Source organism: Thalassophryne amazonica, chromosome 10 (genome assembly GCF_902500255.1).
Source record: "Thalassophryne amazonica chromosome 10, fThaAma1.1, whole genome shotgun sequence".
In the NCBI taxonomy this organism is placed as follows: domain Eukaryota; kingdom Metazoa; phylum Chordata; class Actinopteri; order Batrachoidiformes; family Batrachoididae; genus Thalassophryne; species Thalassophryne amazonica.
The window spans coordinates 64,130,231-64,148,175 of NC_047112.1; the positions used below are offsets into that span (position 1 = coordinate 64,130,231).

At 39.7% G+C, this 17,945-nt stretch overlaps 1 protein-coding gene across 1 annotated transcript in view; it reads right to left on the minus strand.

Moving 5' to 3' along the window:
- Nucleotides 1-17,945, minus strand: part of ano8b (anoctamin 8b) — a 216,655-nt gene that overhangs the window by 65,449 nt on the left and 133,261 nt on the right. Inside the window, 3 exon segments of the mRNA XM_034180124.1 lie at nucleotides 5,412-5,528; nucleotides 16,338-16,434; nucleotides 16,519-16,657. Of these exon segments, the coding sequence (XP_034036015.1) occupies nucleotides 5,412-5,528; nucleotides 16,338-16,434; nucleotides 16,519-16,657 (353 nt within the window).

Sequence of the window (17,945 nt, forward strand, 5' to 3'; positions counted from 1 at the left end):
CTGTTAACAGCTCTGCCTGCATCCCACAATTTTGTTTTGTCTCTTTTTTTCAGGACAACCTGTACTTTCAGAATATATATGCTATAGTTGTGTTTTATAAGTATAATAAAGGTTTACAATCAGAAATATGAAAGGAAAAAGTAAAGCGGAAATAATTTTCCACACACATTTATTCAAAACACACAGTAAACTATAATAAACAACTGTTTTGACACTTTATAAAGGTAATTTGGGCTCTTGTGTGAATGACTGTACAACAAAAAGGTTCAAATAATAAACACAAATGCACATTTTGAACAATAAATACAAAATGGTCTATGCATTTTGTTTGTTTTCATCTCAAAGCAATTTCTGTCTACTATTACACAAAGGTCACATCACAAACTTCTACTTCTACTATGTATTGGAGTGTTCTCTCCTGCTCTGAAAGCAGCTTTCACACTTTGGCCCATTTACACTCTGAGGAGTGGCCCCTCCCCCCTCGCTCCATTGATATGGTAAACAGTGCTTTACACCGGAGCGAGAGAGCTTGCCACAGCCTTATTCAATAACATTCACAGGTAATGAGGAGTGGAGCATCCCTAAAACTCACACACTCTGTGTTTGAGCACGTGAGATTGTCATCAGAGGCCCGCCGTCTGATCCATCTGCTCACTTTCACTGATAGCTCTGCGTAATGGCACAGGGCACATTGGAGCAAGCAGCCAGATGGCTATTCAAACGGGTCAACTAGTAACACATCACTCCTAAAAACGATCTTTGGTTTATCACGTGAGGTAAATCTTCCCTACGGTTGGATGTTGGAAAACCATGTGGCGGTGAACCAATTCCGATTGGACACTCACATAGCGTACGTCATCACACAGCTTCTATAAGGAGTACAAAGATGGCCGATGGCTGGCTCGAACGTCCGCGGAGTTAACTTTTCAGCAAAAATAAAAGTAAGTTTCTATCTCAAATCATTTAAAAGTTATTTACAATTTATTAAAGCTTGGTCTCAATCAGCCATCGTATACGACGGCTCGACCCCAGGGGGTTAAATAAAGTCCATAAAAGCCCTGCTCACAGACTAATTGCCAGAGACAGGACATGTCCACATCCAGTAAAAAGTCCGGACATCTCCAGTCCACTCACGGACGATTCGTTCGCGCGCGCACATGTGAACACTTAAAAGAAAAAAAAAACTGTCTGGCTGCTGCAGTTCCTCGCTCTCCACTCAAACTCTCTCATCACTGTGCTAAATAAAGGACAAAAAAGGACATAAGTCCTGCTCACAGACTGATTGCCAGAGACAGGACATGTCCACATCAACTCCAGACATCTCCACATTTACTCACGGATGGTTCGTTTGTGCGCGCACGCAGCTCGCGGTCAAAGGAAGAAAGATAAACTATAACAGAACTCAGAGAGCAGACCTGCAGCTCAGCATAAGAACAAATATAAACTAGCAGAGAAATCAGAGTGCACAGTCTGGCTGCAGCTGTGCACTGATTTTTCTGTGCAGAGAACCTGCAGGCTGCGTCTTCACCTCCTCTCTGCCCCTGCTGCGTGCACCTGACGCAGACATTCCTGCATCATCATGACGCCACACAAAGCAACTCGAAGCAAACCCGGTGTGAAAGTGGCTTTGCTTACAATTTGCACATGTTCAAATCAAATCATCATTTGTTCATGTTATGCAAATCAAGGAATATTTGTAGATCACCCTCTGTGAGATTTGCACAAATTAATATAACTGAAAAATCCAGCGTTTTCTCCCACCTCCTATTCTGACCGGAGGGTGCCAAATGGCACTGCTGGGGTAATTTACAACTCATTAGGCCACCTTTTCTTATTGTACCTTTTCTTATGTTTCATATGTAAGTGCAGCCATTAGATCGGAATGTGGCAGTACCAGAGTGACCGGCAGTTTGAGCTTTCAATCTCAAGCTTGCATTCTGACTTTGAGAAAGTCAGAAAAGTCCCTGTTATGCATGCATGCAAATAAAAAATGACCAAGAAAATTAACAAATTTAAGACTTAAAAACCAAAACTAAGCTTCATGAATTAAATGTAAAGGCAGTTTTCTTTTAAAAGTTTGCAATGATGATGAGCTCTCTGTTACATTGCTTTTATCATTCCATATTTGTACACAATATCTGATGGAAAACAGACCATGTATAGTTTTATAGAAAGGAAGGTGAAGATGACTATTCTGTTTGGTGTTATACACTCAACAAAAATATAAACGCAACACTTTTGGTTTTGCTCCCATTTTGTATGAGATGAACTCAAAGATCTAAAACTTTTTCCACATACACAATATCACCATTTCCCTCAAATATTGTTCACAAACCAGTCTAAATCTGTGATAGTGAGCACTTCTCCTTTGCTGAGATAATCCATCCCACCTCACAGGTGTGCCATATCAAGATGCCAATTAGACACCATGATTAGTTCACAGGTGTGCCTTAGACTGCCCACAATAAAAGGCCACTCTGAAAGGTGCAGTTTTATCACACAGCACAATGCCACAGATGTCGCAAAAATTTGAGGGAGCATGCAATTGGCATGCTGACAGCAGGAATGTCAACCAGAGCTGTTGCACGTGTATTGAATGTTAATTTCTCTACCATAAGCCGTCTCCAAAGGCGTTTCAGAGAATTTGGCAGTACATCCAACCAGCCTCACAACCGCAGACCACGTGTAACCACACCAGTCCAGGACCTCCACATCCAGCATGTTCACCTCCAAGATCATCTGAGACCTGCCACTCGGACAGCTGCTGAAACAATCGGTTTGCATAACCAAAGAATTTCTGCACAAACTGTCAGAAACCGTCTCAGGGAAGCTCATCTGCATGCTCGTCATCCTCATCGGGGTCTCGACCTGACTCCAGTTTGTCATCGTAACCGACTTGAGTGGGCAAATGCTCACATTCTCTGGCGTTTGGCACGTTGGAGAGGTGTTCTCTTCACGGATGAATCCCGGTTCACACTGTCCAGGGCATATGGCAGACAGCGTGTGTGGCGTCGTGTGGGTGAGCAGTTTTCTGATGTCAATGTTGTGGATTGAGTGGCCCATGGTGGCGGTGGGGTTATGGTATGGGCAGGCGTCTGTTATGGATGAAGAACACAGGTGCATTTTATTGATGGCATTTTGAATGCACAGAGATACCGTGACGAGATCCTGAGGCCCATTGTTGTGCCATACATCCAAGAACATCACCTCATGTTGCAGCAAGATAATGCACAGCCCCATGTTGCAAGGATCTGTACACAATTCTTGGAAGCTGAAAATGTCCCAGTTCTTGCATGGCCGGCATACTCACCGGACATGTCACCCATTGAGCATGTTTGGGATGCTCTGGACCGGTGTATACGACAGCGTGTACCAGTTCCTGCCAATATCCAACAACTTCACACAGCCATTGAAGATGAGTGGACCAATATTCCACAGGCCACAACTGACAACCTGATCAACTCTATGCGAAGGAGATGTGTTGCACTGCATGAGGCAAATGGTGGTCACACCAGATACTGACTGGTATCCCCCCCCAATAAAACAAAACTGCACCTTTCAGAGTGGCCTTTTATTGTGGGCAGTCTAAGGCACACCTGTGCAATAATCATGGTGTCTAATCAGCATCTTGATATGGCACACCTGTGAGGTGGGATGGATTATCTCAGCAAAGTAGAAGTGCTCACTATCACAGATTTAGACTGGTTTGTGAACAATATTTGAGGGAAATGGTGATATTGTGTATGTGGAAAAAGTTTTAGATCTTTGAGTTCATCTCATACAAAATGGGTGCAAAACCAAAAGTGTTGCGTTTATATTTTTGTTGAGTGTATGAATAAATCTGTGAATTTAATATGAACAAATTTCTAAATTCTGATGGTTAACATAAAGGTGAGAACATGTTTTTGTAAATAAACACACACATCTGATGAATATTTATATTGAATATTGTGAGAATGTTCAGTTTTTAAAAAAGTGGTGCAGAAACTTCTGTTGATTTGGGAGGACAGAAATACCAAAGTGCTTTACAGTAAAAAAAAGACTGCTTTTACAGATGGGTAGATGAACATAAACCCAGCTTGCGCTGCCCAAACGCTATACTAGAGTTTCAATTGAAGGAAATGAAATTGATCCCATGTATCCCATGTCAAATTTTTAGGCATTGTAGTGGATGAGAATTTGAACCAGAAACAACACATTAGTTTTAGCCACAAAAAACAGTAAGATCATTTGGAATCATCAGCAAACTCAGACATTTTGTAGCTAAGGCTTGTCCATTGACCCTGCATTATTCTTTGATTTATCCATATTTGATTTACGGTAACATAATTTGGGCAAACACATACCCGTCCTGGCAAGACTGGCAATTTTTTCTAATTCAACAGAAGCTTCTGCACCACGTTTTAAAAAACTGAACATTCTCACAGGCTCAAACTGCCGGTCACTCTGTACTGCCACATTCCGATCTAATGGCTGCACTTACATGAAAAGAAGAAGTGCCATTTGGCACCACTGTGGTAGTTTCAGTGTTAATGAGACAAATTTAACTCCATAGAAAGTTAGCTTTGAGTTAGCGAAAGTTAGCGTGCAGGCTAACATCCACAAAATATCTTGTAAATGACACCAGAGGTGTTATCAGGTTATAAGACCAGCTTTTTCAGTTTTAGAAGTATTTATTTCTTGTTAGCATTTACATAATATACCAGAAACGAAGCCGTCAGCAAGTCGCTGAACTAGGAAGTGATGTCACCATGCTAACCTCCATAAACTGTCTTATAAATAAGTTCAGAGGCGTTAAAAGGTTCCAAAACAGCATTTTCAGTATTAGACGTGCTTACATGTATATAAACACACAAAACGAAATGCTCTTGAAGAGACCAGTGACTGATGTCATGATGCAGCTCTACTCTGATTGGCTGTCACCCACGTCACTCAAATACAAAACGGATCATATTGAAACAGAATGTGACATTTTAACCTCTTAAAATACAGCAAGGTTAGCCATCTTCGAACTTGTCCAAGGTCTGTGTCCCAAGAATGTTCCCTGTGAATTTGAAGAGTCTGGCAGTAATAGGACTGGACTTACGCTGAGCACAGATGGACGGATGAAAAGCCTTTGCAATACCCGATGACCATATTTGATAGGCTTGGGTAAAAAAAACATTGTTCACTGTTTACTGTTTCGGTACTCTGGTGAAATAATTTCCTTTGTGATAAATAAAGTTGATCTTATCTTTCTTATTTTATCATGACAACCTGAGTTAAACACTTTCGCCATGACTGTTTTTCAATATCCATGTGAACCAATGACTCTCTCTCTCCAACTATCCTCATTACGTTTAAATAAAGCCAGTACCAATAATATGTGATGGCAGTTATAACAATGTACATGAACGTAGTTTTCCACTGACCTAAGGGTTGTTTCTCACAAACAGCCTGAACCCATGACTTCATCAGCTGGCTGAGAATCCTCTGTTCATGGAGAGGAAATACCTGCTGGATCACACCTCGGGCACTCAACTCCGGGACTGAGAGGACAGAAAAAATTAGGTGAATGAATTTTACCCCCCCCCCCCAAAAAAATGAACCACTTTGTGAAAATATTGATTGCAATTAGAAGATAACATCCTGGTCAAGATGTGGATGGTGAAGACTTTTTAAAGCAGTATGGCCTTTCGAATTTCACAAAACTGACAAAATTTAGTTTCTGCCAAAATTCAAGCATTATAATGTTGGTTTATTTTTGTAGCATATTGCAAAATTACAGCCCATTTTAATGAAGAGGACATATTTATCTGGGGGGAATTCCATAGCAAATATTGTCTTTCCCGTTGTTGCCGCCGTGCAGATGGACTGCAGGAGGAAGCACGTGTGAGCATGCGTGAGGTTTTGAGATTACCTGTGACCTGACCCACTTATGTGATGAGCGTTCCTGGGATGTGCACACTAACGTCCGTATGATGTCTTGTAAATCACTTCACAGGTGTGTTATCTGGTTTCAAATATAGCACTTTCAGATTCAGAAATGTTTATTTTTCAGTAACTTTTACAAAATACTGTATATGAGAAACATATTTGATTTATACAGAAATAAGTTGTTTTGGAGCATTTTCTGCCATCTTGATTTGTTTTGTTCGAGCGAGTAGTCAGCTAACGCCAAGCTGCCTTTCTTTAGTCCGACTGGCAGTCAGCATGTCCTTTTCAGCAGACTCGTGCAGATCAGGGGAAGCCCCCATATGATCTTTGACATCACGACCAAATGTAGCTCATGGTGTCTGATCACTTAAAATTCTCCCCTTCAGGGGTCGAAATTTTAAATTGTTTCCAGAGAGCATGAATTTTGATCATATTGGCAGTATAATATTATGAATCCCTTATATAAATGCTAAGGAATAGTGGTGCCAAAGAAAATTCTTTTCATGATTCAAATCTTTAAAAAAAAAAACCAAAGGCCATACAGCTTTAACATCATGTGTGTGTTTTGGATAAATTTTTCAAACCACTTAAAAAGATAAAACACACATTTATTAAAGTGTAGTCGACACCAAAAAAATGTGCACAAATAATCACTAAAAATAATGAAATGCTGATATTTTAAAAAGTCCTGGACAATAAAGTCAATGATAAGTGTGCAGGTGAAGGATAAACTACAGCTGTCTGAAGTCTGTGCTCTATTTCAGCCCCGTTCAGCCCTCAGCCGTGACCATACTGTTGCTACGTCATCACCAGAACGGCACCTGCTGATTCAAGCCCAAATCGATTGTAAACATGGCAGAGGTCGAGCTGTTTTCGGACAATTTTTTTATAGTGTCGAGCTTTTTTTTTTTAAATCCAGTATGGAGGACAATTTTTTTTACCTCCGCCAAGGAGGTTATGTTTTCGGACTCGCGTTTGTTTGTTTGTTTGTTTGTCTGTCTGTCTGTCAGCAGGATAACTCAAAAGGTTTTGAACGGATTTTGATGAAATTTTGTGGAGTGGTTGGAAATGACAGGAGGAACAAGTGATTAAATTTTAGTGGTGATCCGGATCGTGATCCGGATCCCGATACTAACGCATTAGCATGTCTATGGCATTTTCAATGTTAAAAGTTAGCATTAAGCAGTTGCAGCTGTCATCACGTTCGGGTGCATTTGTTTTCAAATTGTAATATTTCTTAAATTTATTTTTGTTTATATATTAATAATCTAATGATTATTATATACAATTTTAGAGAAAGAGACAAAAAGAAATAGATCACTGTGCCAAGGAGGGAATCACTTTAGGGTCAGTGACCCTATGGCCTTGCTTAGAGAAGTGTTTCATAAATGTTAAAAAATTCATATATTTGCAGTTTAGTTGAATAATAAATTGAGTTTTGTCTCTTATTTGTTTTTGTCTATAAGCACATGCAATATCAATATCTGTGCTCAGATGACAGTAGCTTCTGGGAAAGGTGCAAGTTGCAATAAACTGTAATGCCAAGCGCTAAGGATACATGCTATCCAGTCACAGCAGATGAAACTTTTTTTACTACTGAGCAAACATCATTGTTACACTTTTTTAGGTTCAATGATTCCACGGCGTGTAGATGTTATGGCTTCAGTGACCCCATGGCCTTGGCGGATGTTTGCACTCTCTGAGTGCTTCTAGTTTTTTAGTGTGGAGCCTTTTTTTAAGTCCAGTCTGAAGGTGTTTCAGAAGCTGCTGTGTGGGACACAGCATTTATGGTTTTGAGCCTTATTTAGATGACAATAAACTTTGGAGGAAAACCTTCAGTCTGACAACAGTGACGATATTGGCAGAGTTCAGAACACAGAACGTTACTTATAAAAATACATAAATAAATAATGCAGGAGATTTCAGCATAGGTGGAGGTGATAAAATGTTTGGGGTTTTTTTGTTGTTGTTTTTGGCCAGCTCTTTAGTCGTAATCGCCTGATAAAAAAAGTTTTACGATCTGTGACATTAGAAAAAAGTGATGAGTAAGTGTGAATTTTTTATTTGTTTTGTTTTGTTGAGAAACAATTTCAAATCTGAAAATGATACGAGCGAATGAAAATATCAGCTTCTTGAATACGTTATTATTAAATATTAAAACCATTCACACAAGAAGTAAATGTGTAGTCTTACCTGTGCATTTCAGTGAGATCATCTTTAAACTTATTCACCTTTACAAAACCACATCTGAAAAATAATTTAATTAATTCTGTTCTGGTTTTCACACGGGATTTGGTGCGAGGTACCAGTGCCAGCTGTAATCCGTGAATGCAGCTAATCGATCCAGTCTGTGCTGTTAACGAGCTGCTTTGCGCAGCTGCAGGTTAAAGACTCCCAGCGCCTCATCTGCTCATAACGTCTCAATCTGCAAGTGACAACATTATCCCATGATCCAGAATACAATAAAATAACAGAAGCCAGGGACTCCGTGCAAGTCTGGAGCTGACGCCACTTCCACTTTCTTCTTGTCCAAAGTCGGCACGCTGGGAAGTTCCTGGTCTTTTAGTGGCACGCAGTTCAAAAGCTGAATATTTATCTCTTCAAGAACTGTGCACCAGGAAAGGATAAATTTCAAACTTATTTAATTTTACATAGTCTTAAAAAATGGCATTACGTGTCACCTACACTTTAAGATATAAGACAGTGGGTGGCGTGGTGGCCGAACAGTTAGTGTGCCTGCTTCCTGGTTCCAGATCCCCATGTGCCCATTCTTCGTGTAAAGTGCAGTTGCGTCAGGATGGGCATCTGGCATGAAAACCAAATCAACCATGCAGATCCATTTCAGATCTGATGTGATGATCACAAGTGAAAATGGAAGAAGCCAAAGCAAGCAGGTACAGCTAGCCTGTGTTTTCATCTGGAACCTGTCAGTTCATTTTGAATTTCCAAGAGAGTAACAAAATATCTCTGGATGATGCTTGCAAGACCTACAACTTGGACTGCCATGATTAGTCGACTAGTCACGATTACTTCGACTATCAAAATAGTCGGCGACTAATTTAATAATTGATGTCATTGTTTTTTTGTTTTGTTTTTTTTTAAGCTTTGTTTTTCTCTCAAAACTGCTGCTGTATCTTCTACTGCCTTTCTGCCCTTGATGCACAGGCGCAGTCATGGTAATCAGGGTCAGCCGTGATGTCACTGGAAAAGTTATTCCCAAACAATATCATGGCTAGCCGACAACGAAGTTCAAAAGTTCGGGAGCATTCGCCCTATTGAGGTTTCAAATCCCGCAAAATTCCATAAAACTTTGAAATGTCCACCGCTCTGCAAGATGTCAATAATATTGAGATCTGCAATGAGACGCTCTGATCAGGCTGCAATTTAACCGCTGCACACAGACAACAGCATTGGGGAAATAAAGTTTTCTCTTTGACAACACTGTTTGTTCTGTTTGCTCCAGAATAATATATATAAAATTTCTGAAATTCGGTTTGCATTTATGAAGATACACGCAGGTTAAACATAGCAGACACGGATTATTTGGAATATTTGTTTTAGCAAGTTTGCAGGGTCTCATGCATGCAGTCTCTTATTGACATGATGAAAACCATAAAAAATTACATTTTGGTAGGAAAATGTTCATTTGCAATTGTCATCATGGATTGTGGATCCATGCAATTGTGGATTCTCTATGTTGTTTAGACTGCAGCGACTGTCTGGCGCGCAAGAGATTATGGGATATCTCAATAAGGTGAATTTTAACCAAATTAAAGAGAAAAACATGCAATGCAAAACCTGCAAGGCAGAACTTGCCTTCCACGGCAGTACAACAGTGATGTAGGAGCATCTGAGAAGGAAGCACGTTGTGGCTGATGCTGACGAAGTGAGAGTCGTCTCTGTAAGGTAATTGGCTAGTTAGCCGCTAATATTAACGTCTATAGTGAGCTACTTAGCTGTAATCGTTAACATTAATGATGACAATGTCATTAGCTTTACCACACGTTATGCGTTTGCTGTAACGTTATAACAGCGATGTCATGTTTGAATAGGGAACGTGATAATGCTAATGTTTTATAACTATGTTACAGTGCTAAAAAATACATTCCTCTTCAATGAACGACTTTGTTACCAAGCAAAGTTGAATGAACTATCATCTTAACGACCTTAAACACTTCAAGCTTGGAGCTAATGATGGTTATAATATGGATATGTCGCTGACATGAACGAGCGAAGCTGTCATGGTCTGCCTCTGTCTGCCTCCCTGTCCTGTCTGTGTTTAGCCTTGTTAAAACCTACCTGTTAAAAGTTTCATAATAGGCATGTTGTTCTACTCTCTGCAATCAGAAACCACTCTATCGTCTGTAAGCTAAGGCGAACTAGTGACCAAAAAAAGTCATTTCCTTTAACACCAAACTAATGTAATCACAATGTCACCAAGTCATCCAGAGGCATACATGTTTAACTTATGGTTCAAATTTTAACCACTCACTTTAGACAAGTTATTTCAAATTATTGTCGTGTCTGAAGTTTATAAAGTGAAATATCAGATATATGTTTTCGTTTTAAAGTAATGTGCTAATTTTTAAGGTTTTGTGAGCACATGCTGTGCCAGGCAGCAATGCATTATGGGTAGCATAAGGTAATCTCAGATGTTCACAACAGGACAAATGCATTTCAGACACTCTGTTCAGGGTCCACAGATAACAGCATTAAACTCTAGTGCCTAAAACTCTCTTGAATATATTCTCTGGGTTTATAGACGTTAGTGTATTTGCGTTTGTTAAATTCCATGCATCTTAAATGTAGCAGACACGGATTATCTGGAATTTTGTTTGACATTTTTTCAAGGCCGCTACTGCCATCTACTGGCCAGGAGTGTTCATGGCAGTATTAAACGTCTGGGTACATGGCTGCTCTCAAAGTGTTGGTATTGTCCATTGTCCAGGCGCTTTTTGTGTGCATATATGTTAACTTTGTATTCTAAAACTACGGTTAGAAGTAATTCCGACTCCTTATCGGTCCACACGAATGAGGTTGGCTTCATGTTTTTAGTTTTTGTGGAAGTGACGACAAGAGAATAAGGCTCCTGATTGGATAGAATTTTAATCAGTACCACCACCCAAACGTTTGGCAGATTAATTACAACACATTTATACGGTTCGATGTGGATGGATTTTTTTTTTTAAACGACGTAGTGTGGATGAAGTTTTTTCCCCAAACTGAAAGGGTAAGATATTCGGTTTTACAAATACCCGACAACGTGTGTACATGGCCTTATGTCTGTGAAAGGCACTATATAAATAAATTTACTTACTTACCTACTAATATTGAGTGCACGTTTTACAACATCATAAAAGTTTTAAAACATGCAATTGCGATGACACTTCCAGGGCTCCGTAAAAATGCCTGTTTTTACAAATAAAAATGGAATATTTTACAAAAGCACAGTTATCTTTAAACCAACACACGACACACAGATTAACGTGTTGGTTTACATAATGGATTACTGAACCAATCACTGTTTAGCACTTTTACCCAGAATGCTTTGTGGTCTGTGTTTGTTACAAAACCTCAGAATTAGTGCCTTATTCAACATTAAAAGATATATGTTATATTTTAACTTTGTACAAATGACAGAATTGACATTAATTGAGTTATTCTATCAATATTTTCAAAAAAACCATAAGTTAGTATGACTTTATTTTTCAAGACCTCCGCCTGACCGGAGTGTTGAAATTGATAAGAGAGCTGTCCTTATGGCTGTTCTTGTGGCTGTTCTTGGTGTGTCTCTGTGGTAGGAATGCTATTGTAAATAAGAGCTTTCAGCAGGGGCGGCATGTTAAAAGAGAAATGATTATGATTAGTAAAGAGTTGATTTCGTGGGTGCTCTCAGGATTTGTCTGTGCTGCTTCCTGCAGGGGGCAGCATGGTCAAACATTATTGCTTATTCTTTAGGTCTTTTGATGCTTTCAAAAGCGATCGTGTTAAAAATCAATTTCAGCTCTTTAGTAACTGCAAATGTCCCAGACAACACCGTAATTTATTGGTTATCGATTATCTGTAACTTCTGATACATTTTTGGGTGGTTTATCGGTTTATCTTTATCAAAGATAACTTTTCAGTTATCTTATCTGTTATCTAAGTTAATTTTTTGGTTATCTGTGCCCACCACTGCTCCTAGTTCCACAGCTATTTGCACAACAACGTCGCATTGGATCTCTGGCTCTCAGCTCAGAGCGCGCAGCTCTGCCCTGCTCCAGTTAAGTTCCTTCATCATCACACATTCCTGCCTGTGACTGTGCATGACTAAGAACCATATACAACTGTTTTCCAAGAACCCTATGAACTCTGATATTGCACTACTAAGAACTTTCCAAGATGAATCTATCGCCAAGTCCTGCTCAATTGGAACTGTGTCACAGATGCGCAGCACTTGACCTCTGACCTTTTTGGATAATCCATGAACTGTGAACGATTCCTGGACAGCAAACCTTTCCTTCCTAAACGGAGAACATTATTTCCAGAACTGTGAACATTTCTGTTTTAAGCCTTCAGTGAACTGTGAATTGTTAAAGGCTTCCAGTGTTACGAGTGCAATCACTCACCATCTCTCTCCTCCGTTGTCCTAGTTCCTGTCCTCGGCTCTGTGGGTCCCACCTGGTCTCAGCTCCAGAACTGAAACCTGCAACACCCTAATTTCCACCGCTATGAGCGTGCTCTACTCTCCACTCAGCAGGCCGTCTAACCAGCACAGCATTGTTCTTTTGTTTATTGCAAATAAATCTCTTTTCATTCATAACCAGTTCTATTCGTTGCTCCCAGCGTCTAAGTCCATCACCAAGTACCGGTCCGGTTCCGTCCAGAACCCTAACCATAACAGAAGCTCTTCAGCATCTCACCATGTCATTTCGGTCCTTCAGACTTTTTTTCTGATAAATGCTTCTGAGGACCATATGCATGGCTAAAATTCTTCATTTTATGATTGTTGAAGAAAATCATGTTAAAGTTTCACATCACAATCAGATTTTTTAGCAAAATACAACAGCAGACATTATTAAAAAGATTACATTTGCAGTGGTGGGCACAGATAACCAAAAAATTTACTTCGATAAAGATAAAACAATAAACCACCCCAAAATGTATCGGAAGTTACAGATAACCAATAAATTCCAATATTGTCTCCGGTACATTTACAACTACTAATAAAATTTAAGTTTTAATGCCACAATAGCTTCTAGTAATATTAAAATTAACAACAGACCCAAACAATGAGACCACACTTAAATCTTTGAACATTCTGCCCCTGCTAGAAGCACTTATTTACTACAAAGCTCTCAGCACAGAGACACTCTGAGAGCAACCATAAAGCCAACTCTCTATCAATCACAACACATGGGTCAGGCGGAGGTCTTGAAAAATAAAGTCATGCTGACTTAAGGTTTTGATTTATAAATAACATTAATACCGATAGAATAACTCCATTAATGTCAATTCTGTCATTTGTACAAAGTTAAAATATATCTTTATATCTTTTAATGTTGAATAATGTACTAATTCTGAGGTTTTGTAACAAACACAGACAGATCGCAAAGGATTCTGGGTAAAAGTGCTTCTGCTAAACACTGATTGGTTCAGTCAATCATTATGTAAACCAACACGTTAATGTGATGTCTGTCGTGTGTTGGTGTTTACAGATAAATGTGCTTTTGTAAAATATTCCCTTTTTTATTTGTAAAAACAGGCATTTTTACGGAGCCCTGGAAGTGTCATCGCAAAATGTTTTGCATGTGGAGAGAATGTTTTATGATGTTGTAAAACGTGCTTTACACTGTGCAAGATGATTTTCATGCAGGAATTTTTTGGACCGAGTTTCAGGTTAATCGCGCGTCCTGCATCGTGTAGTGTACATGGAGTAACAAGCTGCGTTTAACATCTCAGGGCCACCTCCTGATCGCCGATCGTATGGTCCAATGAAAATCAAACCTGTCTGATATTATTCTGGTCGGCCGTCGTGAGGGTATCCTGCTGCTGAAAAGCTACAAGCATCTAACCGCTCGCACTGTGCCTGTGCAAACGCCGCAGAGCTGTCTTGTAATGTTATTTATTTTATTTTATTTTTTTGCTGTTGCTTAGGGCGAATACTGCCATGAACACTACTGGCCAGTAGATGGCGGTAGAGGCCTTGAAAACAAAATTCCAGATAATCCCTGTCTGCTACATTTAAAATGCGTGGAATTTAACAAACGCAAATACAATAACAACGTCTATAAACCCAGAGAATATATTCACGAGAGTTTTAGGCACTAGAGTTTAATGCTGTTGTCCGTGGAGCCTGAACAGAGTGTCTGAAATGCAACTGTCCTGTTGTGAACGTACTGAGATTACATCATCCTACCCATAATGCACTGCTGGGCACAGCATGTGCTCACAAAACCTTAAAAATTACCACATTACTTTAAAACTAAAACATATATCTGATATTTTCACTTTATAAAACTTCAGACATGACTGTAATTTTAAATAACTTGTCCAAAATTAGTTTGATTAAAATTTGAACCATAAGTTAAAAATGTATGCCTTTGGATGACTTAGGTGATATTGCCAGCGTATCAGAAGATAAAGATGCTTTTTCTAGAAGCAGCGCTCTTCTGTTAGCAGAAGGTATAACTGCCCATCTGTTACAAAACTTTTAACAGGTAGGTGCTGAACTGATTTTAAAAATGCTTGTCGTTGTTCAGCTTTGTTTACTTTATCGGTCTAAAAGTTATCGGACAAAATTAATCGGAAGATAATTGGTCCGATAATGGTTTTAAAGTTACCTAAAAAGATAATCCAATAATGAAAACATGATCTTCGATAATTATCTATTATCGGAAGTGTGCCCACCACTGTACATTTGGTTTAGTCACTCTTTTTTTCCAAGTCCATGGGGGAGTGGTTTATTAAAATCCTAAAGCCCGATTTGTGCTTCTGCAGTTCTGTAGCTCCGTGCCACACAATGACATCGATGAGTGTGACAGTTTCAAAATTCTCTGTCACGTCTTTGTACAAATTATCTGGGTCATGCTTTTTTTCTGGATTAATTTGTCACTCAATGAGGTTTTCTTTCTACAATCAACATCTCCAAACCAAAGGGTGTATGTTCCTTGATGAATTGCAGGTCTTTTTCCGACTTTGTGTTGTAAAATTGGTCATATTTGCGACTTTTCTGCCAAATGTTTAATCCATGATTGAAATTAAATTAGCGGGCACACTACAAAAACTTTTAAAATTTGATGGGAGAGGAGTGAAAACGTAAAGTCACCACAGCCTTTTGCGGGGTCTGATTTAGCAGGCACGTCAGCCTGAGGGGAGGCTTCACAGTCAGGCAGAGGGAAAATGCCTCATTGGCTACGAAATTATTGTTTTATTTTATTTTTATATAACGTGGCCTCAACCGAGGCAAAAGTAAAAGTAGCTTCAAAACAGCTTCATTCATGAAGTCAGTGGTGTGACTAAGTGGCACAGCGCGGGTCACTGCAATCTGTGAACAGCGGCTGTGATTTGAGGTGCAAGTATGAAAAAAACAGTCGGTCTTGTCTAACACTTTTAATCACTTGACCAGCAAGATTTGTAACTAGATATTGGTTTAGCAGGAGAAAATATCAACTAGACATAAGTCAAAAGTTACTGGTCCCTGACCTCGGACCAGTGGATTTCTCTACCCCGACTCTATACCTACGTTTTCCAATTAAGGGTCACGGGGGTCAGTGGGCAAAAGACAGGGTACACCCTAGACAAGCTGCCAGTCTATCACAGGGCTATATTATGATTAAAACATAATTAATTCTGAAATAATTATTCAAACTGTTTTAATGAAGGACTAGGGGCAGAATACAAAAGAAACATTACTGTTTCCTTAAATGGTCATTCCACTGTAGATTTCAGAGTTTCCAAGGTGCAGCTGAATGCATCATAACTTGTACAAAAACAACCTAGAGGCACAATTACCTTCTAACAGGAAGTAGTGCGACTGCTTGTCTCTGGAGTGTAGATAACATCACCGCAGAATATATAATATAATATAACAGCTGGCAGTGTCTGCTGCAGATGTCTGCCTCGTCATGGACCGGGAGCTGCATGGCAGTGATTCCCATTTGGTGGCTTCCTTGATCTGTTTCTCCAATTAGTGACCAGCAGGTCTAGCCTAGCTGTCTAACGTCATATAAAGCCTGGCCCACATCAGAGAAACACTGTGATTGGACTAGCTCTAGAAATTAGCTTTAATGGAGGTCATCACGTTTGGTTCTTTGTGAACTCAGGCCCCATTTACAATAGCTGAGGGATTTATTTTTGAAGAACTGTCTTCTGTTTTCCAAAATCAACCATCATCACAAATCCAGTAACATCATACGATATTTATAAATAATTCCACTTACTGATTGGCTGGCCCTCCAGGAAGTTGATATTATGGAGCACCTCCCCATGTTTGGCACGCAGATTGTCCAGCCAGTACTTAATGATGTTCTGTCTTTCCTGCATAAAAGAAAAGGAAGCATGAGAGGGTGAGACAAAAGATTAGCTGGTGCGAGACGTGCATGTCTGTGTGTGCCCGCCGACCTGTGAGGTGAAGAAGCACAGCTCGCTCTCGATGTTCTCGTAGATGTAGTCCTCCTCGCAGGAGAAACTCCGGGTTCCTCCTCCAAACTCTGGCTTCACCGCTTTCCTCAGTCCCATCTCTTCAGCACCACGCAGCAAACTGCAGGACAAAGTGCGTTCAGAAAAATCATTATCTCACGGTGCCCTCGGAAGGGCAAACTGCCTGCAGATTTCTGTAATAAATTCATATTCTGCAGTAAACCATGGCACCCCGGGCAACTGTTAAGTGGTGTTTTTTGCAGACCTCTGACCTTTTGAACTAAAAATGAGCATACTTCTTGGGGTCACCATGCCTAACACACATGGTCAGTTTGGTGGGAATATGAGTTAGCAAAGAAGTTATTGCATATCGTCACCTTCCTAAAATAACGGCCTAACATGACTTAGGCCGTTATTTTAGGAAGGTGACGATATGTAAGATTTTTACAAAGTAATAACCCAGCATTCGTAGGGCGTGAGGTGGGGTACACCGTGGACAGAACACCAGTCTACCTCAAGGTCACACAAGCGCACCTGCAGTCAACTTAAGGCTACCAGTTTACCTAACCTGCATGTTGTTGGAAGTAGGAGGGACCCAGAGACCCGAAAGGAAACCATGCAAACATGGGAAGGACATGCAAACACACAGAAAGAACCAGGTGGCAAGTTATCCCACAACCTTCTTACTGTGACACAACACTGTTAATCGCTAAGCCACAGTGCCACCCATGCAGTGGTGGGCACACTTCCGATAATCCGATAATAGATAATTATCGAAGATAATGTTTTCATTATCGGATTATCTTTTTAGATAAATTTAAAAACCATCATCGGACTAATTATCTTCCGATGAATTACCGTCCGATAACTTTTAGAGCGATAATGTACTGAACTAAGCTGAACAGTGAAAAACATTTTTAAAACTGTTAAAGCTGTTGAGACCTATCTGTTAAAAGTTTCCTAATAGGCATGTTGTTCTACCCTCTGCAAACAGAAACCACTCTATCGTTTGTAAGCAAAGGCGAACTGGTGACCAAAAAAAAAAAAAAAAAACTCATTTCCTTTAATACCATACTAATGTAATCGCAATGTCATCAAGTCATCCAGAGGCATACATGTTTAACTTATGGTTCAAATTTTAACCACTCACTTTAGACAAGTTATTTAAAAATATTGTCATGTCTGAAGTTTATAAAGTGAAATATCAGATCAGGCAGCAATGCATTATGGGTAGCATAAGGTAATCTCAGACGTTCACGACAGGACAAATGCATTTCAGACACTCTGTTCAGGGTCCACAGATAACAGCATTAAACTCTAGTGCCTAAAACTCTCGTGAATATATTCTCTGGGTTTATAGACGTTAGTGTATTTGCGTTTGTTAAATTCCACGCATCTTAAATGTAGCA